General features: G+C 40.7%; 1 protein-coding gene across 2 annotated transcripts; it reads left to right on the forward strand.

The window, feature by feature from the left end:
* Nucleotides 1-844: 844 nt before the first annotated feature.
* otpa (orthopedia homeobox a) lies at nt 845-5922 on the forward strand. 2 transcript variants are annotated; one of them, XM_071901765.1, is made up of 3 exons: nt 845-920; nt 1482-1885; nt 5404-5922. In XM_071901765.1, the coding sequence occupies exons 1-3, from the start codon at nt 845-847 to the stop codon at nt 5920-5922; spliced, it is 999 nt and encodes a 332-aa protein (XP_071757866.1). The 2 variants fall into 2 exon arrangements, with proteins under 2 accessions (XP_071757866.1, XP_071757867.1); XM_071901766.1 differs by having other exon boundaries at nt 845-881.
* Nucleotides 5923-10230: the final 4308 nt, after the last annotated feature.

Genomic DNA, 10230 nt, shown 5'->3' on the forward strand with positions numbered 1-10230 from the left:
CTAATGGCCTTGAAAATTACCCTGGTTAGAAATATATAAACTTTGTTGTTTGGCTGAGTAGGAAATCAGGGGTATTAGAAGAGGTTCACTTCGCCTCCAAAAGGCAGTTAGTGGATAGACTGCGTTGTAAAGAGGTCGACAATATCATTATGAAAACTAAAAATGTCACACTAGACCAAAAGGAGAAAGTGCAATAATATGAAAATGAGCAGTAACCGATTATAGGCTGAAGTTCATATCCACCTCTTAACAAGGTGTTACACAGTGTAGTTTTCACTTTGTGCAATGTAATGCATTAATGCCACTGACGCCTAAATAGTGTGTTTATGTAGCCATGTGGTTCCTCATGTGAACAACCCCACTTCTTGCCCAAAGCTGATGGGCAAAGAAGCTTACTATAAGAGAGTGCAGAAACAGCATGCACAATTAAACAAATATTGTGGTGATCCAACATTTCTCGAACGGGTCGAAGCTTTCACACAGATATTAAATCAGGTTATTTTATTGGATGTAATTTGGAGGAGAAATCAAAGCCAATTACAGGAATGAGGAGGAATGAACTTGTGGATGCGGGAGGATGGGATAGGGGGGTTTGACTGGGGTCTCGGGGTAGAGCTGACATACCTCAGGCTTCAACTCTGATTGGTCCTCGTTTGGAGAAGCTCATGGGTTCATTCCGTTGTTAAGCGCCTCCCCATTTCTCTAAACTACATTATAATGCAACGAACCTCCCTTTTAACCACAAACCGAATTTGCTTTCATTTAGGCTATATATATTTCTTAAATAGGTTAAAGTCATAGAGATTTTTTTTTGGAATAGCATTTCGCCCTGGAGCGGTGCGCAATGCTATCTCACGCCGACCTCCTGGATGCTCGCCTCGGTGAGTTATCGTCACCAAACTCCGGTCTTCAACTCTACTGTAAGCTGGAGGCACTTCTAATCTTAAATCAAGCACAGAAAATTGTCAATTTGTTTCTTATATTGTCTTAATGTGATTGAGGGGAACTAAACTAGCCTAATTCATTGGAAAAGTAATTATTATTATTATATTACTGCGTAATTTGATTTAACAATTTTCTAAGATATCGGTGTGATCGAATTGAATTAAGTATATTTAAGGGGCAGATTATAAAGTGCATGCTGTGTGTTTTGCTCGCAATAAACTGCAATCTTCGATCTTGATTATTTGCAATGTATTTTAAATTTCGACAGGATGATTTTACGCATGTTCATGTGGAGCATTTGCTCAGCCTTTTATGACAAACTAACCACTGTATCATTTTCTAGTGCAACCAAATAATGTTTCAGCTACTCACCATCTTCCCCTTTTCCCTGTAAAATATAGACTAGTTTTTACTTTAAAATCTCACCAAATAATGCTTTGCCACTAACCAGTTCCTTTTCTCCCCCTTTATAAAGTACAGGCTATGTTAATGTTTGAGTGCACTTTAAAATCTCACAAGGTGTTTTGTCTGTGCAGGGATGAAGGATGCCGCGGCGGAGCTACTGGGCCACAGGGAGGCTTTGAAGTGCCGGCTGGGCGGAGGGGGACCCGACCCGGGACACTCCGGGGAGCTCGGCCCGAGCCCGGACGGCGTGGAAGGGGCCACGATGCTCCCGGGCGACGATATCAACAACGGCGGAGGATCCAACCCAGTGCAGGTCAACAGTAAAGAGCAGGAGAAACAGCAGCAACAGCAGCAGAACAGTAACTCCAACCAGTCTGGAGGGCAGCAGACGCAGAAACAGAAGCGGCACCGGACCCGGTTCACCCCGGCGCAGCTGAACGAGCTGGAGAGGAGCTTCGCCAAAACGCACTACCCAGATATCTTCATGAGAGAGGAGCTGGCGCTAAGGATCGGGCTGACGGAGTCTAGGGTGCAGGTAGGCAGGCTGGGGATCTGGTTTTCATCTGCAATGGATGTTATTTAGCCACGGCAAAAACAAACTCGGCACCGGCTGCTCTCCGGCGTTTCCAGGGATCCAGTGGAGGACAAACCACCTTCACTCACTCTGTGGAAGAGAGTTACTCACATTTAGCCTGACACAAATCTCCATGAGATAATATAAGCGGTGTCTAACTGGTGTATGTATTTTATGACGATAGGACAATTTATGATGTTTTAAGAGGAAAACAAATCATACATTTATGTTGCTTTTTCTTTTTTAATATAGGCCTAACTCTTTTTTGTTATAATGGTGGTTGTTTGCTTTATTATGACCACCGACCTTTTTATGCACCACTAAATCACCGTCCACACCAGCCCAAAAAATAAAACAAATAAAAACTAGCCTATATCACTACTATAGACATAATAAATTGAAAAGTGCATTCAGTAAAATAAAATCCTACTGTAGCCTATATTATCTATATAACCAATAACCTCCAGGTTTGTTCCTTCATTCATAATTTAACATTTTGTTCACTTATTGCATGACAGTAAATTTCGATAATTGTAATATTTATAAATGATTTTGTGATAGATAAATATCATCGTGTAAGACGCAATTCAACTGGGTGTTGTGATTGCTGCAAAACAAACTTTCTGAATTTCTTACCAATCATCAAAATATAAATATTACATTGAGCTCCAAGAAATAGGCTATCTTTTTTTCATAAATATAAAGTTGAGGTTTCTGATTTATCATTAGGCCTACTCTTATCCGACGGCATGGAAATTATAGGAGACATCATGATTACACAAATCTGATTTTAAAATGTTTAGGTCCTAACGAAAATTGTAATAGATCCGATATTTAGGATAAATAGAAATAAGATTTGCAACAAAAATATCCACAAATAATAGCCTATTATCATAAACTCTGAGATATGTTGTATTTATCTTCATTCAACTGCAGATTAAAATGTCTCACTTCAATTGGAATACAAAATGTTTATCCTTCAGTCTGTACATGTTTAATATGTAGAAATAAGAGCCAAGACAAACCCATTCTTTATATCCCAGGATTTTACTCTGCATCCTGCAGTTTATTTACTGTAGACTAGCCTACATGGGATGATACAAATAACTGAAAAGTGAAATAACCTCAAGACATATGAATAACAGCTGAAACAATCATTTTATTAGGTCATGATATTCATCCTAAAAATATTTTAACCCGTATTAAACCAGGGAAGTTGACTATAATAGTGTGTAGTGTCTATAATAATATGTGTGTGTGTGTGTGTGTGTGTGTGTGTGTGTGTGTGTGTGTGTGTGTGTGTGTGTGTGTGTGTGTGTGGCAGTTACTTAAAGAAGTAACAGATTTAGATTACTCCTTATTCGTTACTCATTTCAAAATTAGGCCTACATCTCTTATTCCTCCCTGGGAGCGGTAATTCGTTACACGTTACTTTTCCGTTACATCCTCCAAAATTGACGGTTTGCTTCCTCTCTTCCCTTCAAATCTCAGGATAAAATCATAACTCAGTTCAAGCAAATAATGCTGATATTCTTGTTGTCCTTTTACTTGATAAAATCAGAGCATTGAGAAAACCTCAACTCAGAGGCTAAAGCTTTTCTGCCATTTCTAACGACTTTTGTTTTCATTTGTAATTGTGTAGGCTAATATTTTTACTAACGTTGACATAGCAATTCATTACACCACACGCGCGGCTGGGAAGAGTAATAGCCTACCATTAATAACATCACAGTAACGGGTTATTCCGGTGGCCGTAGCCCCCAAATCCGAGCTGATCCAAAACTGCATGACATTGCAGTTGTGCATTCTCGTGTATAATGGATAATCTACAGGGAGCCAAATCATGATTGGGGCTTTATTATACCGGTGTAATTATATTTTTAATTGCTTCAGATAAAATTGCCTCCATACTAATATCAAAAGCCTGATATTAGACTTGAACCAACAATGGTAATAGTCAATGACAGTCCACGACTTGACAAAATTAATAGGCCTACTGGATTTTATTCCCGATATAAACTCAACTGTTATATTTAGTGACATGCGCACATGTGGTCTAATATGCTGTCAACACAAATACAAAAGGCTATACTAGCCTACTATAAGCCCACAGTAAAATCAAAGGATATAATATCAACCAAATTATTATGGCTTCAATGCCTTATTAACTGGCAATGGGAAATGCACTTGGCTCGTTCACATGTGAAATAATATCCCTAATAATCATTATTATTGCATGGGTCAATTCAATTTCAATATACTATTTACATAAAATAAGAATTAGTGAAATGATGCTCATCAACAATTATGACAGGGCTGAAATGAGCGGATCGAGGCAGGTCTTCTCCGGCGGCGGGCCTGTCACAGATCTCTACATCTTAATGGCGGCCGCGGTGAGAGCGCGCTCCGTCTTTTAAACGGAATGAGAAATTGCATTTTCTTTCCTTTGAAGTGTAATGCATTTCAGGCCGGATTTCACGGCTGGCTACACGGAGAGAGAGAGAGTGAGATTGGCCCGCTCTTATTACTGCGCCCCACTTTCTCAGCCAAATCTTCACATTAATCATAGACGCCCGCTTACGACCAAATCTATAGAGTCTCAAGGACTCTCGGAATAAAGTCTGCTCTCCAACAGACCACTGTAAATGTCACAGCGATAACATTATCATTTTATTATCCGTGTGCATGATTTTGAATGGCTATACCTTTTCATGCAGTAGAATAAAACAAACTCACTGAATATAAAAAGGATAAATTCAGGTATTATGGGACACTTTTTTTTTTTTTTGCATTTGTACATTTTTCATAAAATCTCTGCTCACAAATTCAACAGATAGCCACATTATACATCTCTGTAAAGTCGAGGATGCTTTTTAACCATTTAGAAATGCAAAATATAGATTCGACTTTTTTCAGGGAAATAAGCTACAGCCTTTTCTGTCCACTGAGACAAAACCAGATAAACTAGACTCTCCCCTAATTTCTGAATTCACCCTAACCTAAATGTTAGATATTTTGTCGCTACACAGCAGCCGAAATATAGCCGAAGTGCTTAATGCTGTATATGTTGTGAGGTTAATAAAAAAACAGCTGGTATAGCCTGGCAATAAGTTGAACATATGTTAGATGTTTGTAGCCTATTGCAGCCTAGGCAGAGATGTAGTGGAGAGTAAACCCACCTTAACTCAGTTTACCCACGTTTCATAAATCTTAGTGATGTAAATTCATAGCACACATCAGCAGTATCATACTAATGTAAGCTGTATGGAGATAGGGCCGTTTAAGGAAAAACATACATCAGTGCTTTTCTGCAGCTTCATTTGTGTTGAATTGGTGGTTTGCATTACCCTCATCACCGACTGGATGTCATTACTTTTTATTTACCACTACAACACTGGTGACTGGGCTGTGCATGCACCAGCAACCACTGCGTCTCTCTCCTCCTAACATCATTTCTCTCTCTCTCTCTCTGTCTGCAGGTCTGGTTTCAGAACCGACGCGCCAAGTGGAAGAAGCGCAAGAAGACCACCAATGTCTTCCGCGCTCCGGGGACTCTCCTGCCGACCCACCACGGCCTGCCCCAGTTCCCCTCCGCCGCGGCGGCAGCAGCAGCCATGGGCGACAGTCTTTGCTCCTTCCACGCCAACGACACCCGCTGGGCCACGGCAGGGATGCCCGGCGTGTCGCAGCTCCAGCTCCCGCCCTCCCTGGGCCGCCAGCAGGCCATGGCGCAGTCTCTGTCTCAGTGTAGCCTCGCCGGGCCGCCCCCCAACTCCATGGGTCTATCCAACATGTCCTCAAACGGCTCCGGGCTTCAGTCGCACCTCTACCAGCCCACTTTCCCCGGGATGGTACCCGCATCCCTGTCCAACGTGAACAACGTGGCCGGCTCTCCTCAGCTGTGTAGTTCCCCGGACAGTGACGTCTGGAGAGGGACCAGCATCGCGTCGCTGCGCCGCAAAGCGCTGGAGCACACAGTTTCCATGAGTTTCACCTAGTCACCCGACGACAAACGGGCCATCTTAGGAGCTTTTCTTTCACTTACAGCGATCTTCTGCTCTTAGTTTTTCTTCATCCATCCATCCATCAGCGGTGTACCGGGAAAACTACAACCCAGGATACTTGTTCAAGTCACAAATCACAGAGCTATAGACCTGGCATTTCTTCTTCCCAAATAACAGCCAATCACAAACAAGAAGGAAAATTGGAAACTGAAGCTATTAACAAGCATAAGACTGGGTCTGTTTTCGGCTATGATTTATTGTTTCGCATGTAGCCTATGCCAATTATTTATTTGTCTATTTAAATTAACTTATTTGTTTGTTTAGTCTATTTATTTATTTATTTATTTCTTTGGCTGTAGCAGGGCTTCTAATGATATTTGCTTGGTGAGTGACGGTTTTCTGAAGACAAAATTCTGTGGAAACTCTGAAATGCAAAACTAGGTTACAGATCTCCATGTCTCCTGCTGCACAGCATGCAACTACAGTATGACAGGCCCAGGCATGCACAGTGGACGTGCAGAAACAAGGCACTTGGAGATTTATCGCGAGAATATAAAAGATTCACCAGGAGAAAGCTGAAAACGCGGGACTGATCTCACAGGAATCAGGACAACTGGAAACGGACTTGACTGCATGTGCTGGCCAGGGCAAAAATAAGGGAAATATTATAAATTAAGACATGGAAATTGACTATAATCTGTTATATAGGATGTTTTGTGTAGCGGAAGCACTCTTGTTCCCATTTGGTCAGTTTGTGATAACCTATGTTCCAAATTATCGTCTGTGCTTATTATCAAATATGAATTTCTTAAATGTTTGAACAAACCATTTCGTTTCATGGACATGTTTATATCAATTAAATGTAAATGATCAAATAAAATCATTTTCAATTATGTCACACCACGAATCAACCCTTCTTTCTTGGAGCAGTTTCTCATGGAGGAAAATCAAATGGTCTCCCGTCAGGACACGCAGGCGTCTCTTCAGTCTGGGCGCTAGATGGAGCCGACATGGGCTTCTAATGAATCTAGAAAATGCCAGGGAAGCAGATATAAGATGACGAAAATACAGTATCCAACATATTGATGTAGCTGTTGTATGTCCAAACTCCACGGTGCCATCCAGCTTGTTTTTCATCTCGAATCCAAACAAACTTACATTGGGCAAAATTTTTAAAGCAACAATTTTCTTGGTCAGTATAGACTTTAGAAAAATACTCCTGGATGTTTTCAGTGAATGAGGAGGAGAACACGTTGGTCTTGAACGTCTTGTCCATTTAGTGCTGAGTCCATCTCTGTCTCTGATGATCTCACATTTGATGAATGCTACCATGTGGTTAATGGTTACTGATTGGAAAGCCCTACATTTTTCTATACAATCTATGACATCACGTGTCTAACCAGGACTTGGTGTAATCTCACCTAAGTCAAGACATGAAGATGGTTTCCTCAACAAAACGGTGAAAAGCCATTTTACAACTAAAACACAGTCAGTTAGGCAGCATCAAACAACTCTGGCATGACCATAAGTGGAGATGGAGCAATAAAACTATTTTGTTATGTTCTGTCCAGCAATAGGACCTCAGTGTGTAGAGCAGAGGAAAAAACCCTCTGTTGACCTGGGGTGCTTTGGTTGCTGAATGACGGTGGAAAGGCTAAAGGGTTAACAGATCATCCACGTGTTTGCGTCTGAAAACATACTGTGAAGATTTCTTACTAAGAAAAATTGGCACAATCAGTACATTTTATGGTGGTAAAATAAATGCGACATTAAAGTCCCACCACAGTGGCCTAGGGGTTGCTAGGTGAGAATTTCTTCAATGGAATTAAACCAATCATCCTTCAAAGGTCCCTTCCTATTATGCATTTCTTTTTTGACAGGAGCAAGATATACTGTACCTTCCAGCAGCCTTAGTGTAAGCATCCAAAAAGATAGTTGGTCATCAAGGACCACCGCCATGCTAGACGCCCAAATCCACCTTCATAATTTAGACTTGATCAGATGTCAAACTCAATCTTAGTCAGGAACACATTGAGAAATTAGTCAAGAGGGCTGGACTTGTATTTATTTTATTATCATTTAATTGAATAAAATAAAATAAAATAATGATCCCATATAGACTATTAACCCATAGGCTGCTTAACATAAAGCCTTAAGCAATAAGACAAATCAGTGGTTGTGTATCCTGCATGGTATTTAGTCTTCATATGAATCAAATCTCTTGCTAAATTCTTATTTTATTGTGTGCAGATTTTGTGCATTAACCACTTTTGGGAAAGTAGTTGTGTTTAGTGCATTTGCCATTGACAAGTTGGTTCTGTTGCATTTGGTTCTCACATAAATGCAGGTTTTTAGGAAGGCTTGCATGTCATCATACATATCTGTGATCATCTGTTTGGATCTCAGTTTCACATTCAGGGCGCCTAAAAGCTCAGAACATGTTCGCATACAACCTTCATCTGATATCTTACGAACAGTTATGCACCTTGATTCGCACTGTGCCTACACATGGCCAGCGCATTACCTGTCACTGTGCTTAAACAACTTCAGTTAGGCAACTAAAACAATTTAGTTAAGGTTAGGGTGAGGTTTTGGTCATGGTAAAATAATAAAAACTAGCTGAAAATGACTTCACTCAGAGCAGAAACCTTTGTTGCATGAGTTGAGAATTGAACCCAGGTTGTCGAAGTTAAAGGTAAATGTCCATCCACCTCACTATTTCAATATCAAACTACTGCCTGTTTCAGTCATGTGAGCCCCACCTCTTGTTTCACTCTATTCGTAGAATATCGAACAAAATTAGGGTGCATGACTTTTTGTAACTGAATTAGATATGAGATTAGACTCCACAGAAAAGCCTTGTTGCATATCTTTCATCCTCAAGCTCAGCAACGACCTTTTTGACAACAAAACTGTCAATTCCCTCATGCATCTTATAGAATCTGCACAGCCTTCGTTTGCCAGTTCCTCTGTGTGGCACATCTTCAAATCCAGAATTTTCATCTTGTATTTGATTTAATATAGGTTACTTATTCCCAAATTCTTCTTTGCACCCTCTGGTTGGAACGGTTAGCCAGCTAGTGTGGCGCCCCTGGAGTAGACAGGGTTAAGGATCTTGCTCAAGGATAGTTTGACAGGTCCGGCCACACAGGGGATTGAACCCAGCCCCATCTTGTTTGGGGACGACCTCACTGACCACTAGGCCATCCTGCCACTCAAAAAATGACCTTAACTGGTTCGAAAAACCTTGTTTAGATGAAAATTACTGTTTTTGTACCAAACTTCATCATGGTGCCATCTATTTGCCAGAGCCCTCTATCTCTAGTAGCCACGCCTTTACAAAAAAGTTACATGTGAAAACCCATATGTTGATTCAAAGCACATGTGCTTTCTGGACAAATGTTGGTTTTCATGTGAACATGTGAAAGTTTTCATAAATATTGTCATATGTCATGGCAGATGAAAACATGAATAAAATGTTCACGTGGGAAAAAACAGTTTTCACCGAATTGAAATGTTCACATCTGAAGTAAAAACTGACATGATGTCAGAATACAAACAAAAACAAAAATTGTTCACATATGAAAACCAACATGTGTCCAAAAAGCATGTGCTTTGAATTCACGTGTTTTCACATGTGACTTTTTTGTATGGGATATACAGTAGTTGTGCCTTGCATTAATTAATCATCAAAGTAGTCGACAGTGACTGATATGTGGGAATCCACCCCATGGATCAAAATTGCCAGCTGAGCCGTGTTTGTTGTAGCTGTGCTTTTGTTCACATCAAGTGGGCGGCAAATCACTCATCCACTCAATTTCCCAAAGTATTTCTAGTAGGACTGACATTTGCAAACTTGTGCTTTCTTATACTGAATTCCAGTGTTGATTTGGTTGTATGCTTAGGGTCGCTGTCCTGTTGGAATATAAATTGTCGCCCCAATCTAAGGACTAAGCAGGTTCTCCTCAAGAAGTTCCCTGTATTTGGCTCCATTCATCATTCCCCCTAACCTTACAAATGTCCCAGTCTCTTCTGCTGAAAAGCCCCCAGCAGCCTGACTCTGCCACCACAGTGCTTTGCAGTGCTTTACAGTAGGGATGATGTTACATGGGTGATGAACTGTGCTTGATTTCCACCAGACACAGCACTTTGCATTACACCTGAAGAGTTCAGTTTCACATGCCTTCCTCTGACAGTTCCCTGGACTACATGGTAAAGTTTCTGCTCTGATAGGCTCTGTCCTCTGTGGAAACGTTATACAGACATGTGTTTTGTTCTGAATCATGTCCAATAAATTGAACT

This window comes from Centroberyx gerrardi, chromosome 2 (genome assembly GCF_048128805.1).
Source record: "Centroberyx gerrardi isolate f3 chromosome 2, fCenGer3.hap1.cur.20231027, whole genome shotgun sequence".
Taxonomy (NCBI): Eukaryota; Metazoa; Chordata; class Actinopteri; order Beryciformes; family Berycidae; genus Centroberyx; species Centroberyx gerrardi.

What these genes read in the sequence shown, in the direction of transcription:
- otpa (XM_071901765.1), top strand. Translation starts at nt 845, where the DNA reads ATGCTATCTCACGCCGACCTCCTGGATGCTCGCCTCGGTGAGTTATCG. An exon ending in CTCCGGTCTTCAACTCTACT is followed by an intron (nt 921 to 1,481) that starts GTAAGCTGGAGG and finishes TTGTCTGTGCAG; the next exon opens with GGATGAAGGATGCCGCGGCG. An exon ending in TGACGGAGTCTAGGGTGCAG is followed by an intron (nt 1,886 to 5,403) that starts GTAGGCAGGCTG and finishes CTCTGTCTGCAG; the next exon opens with GTCTGGTTTCAGAACCGACG.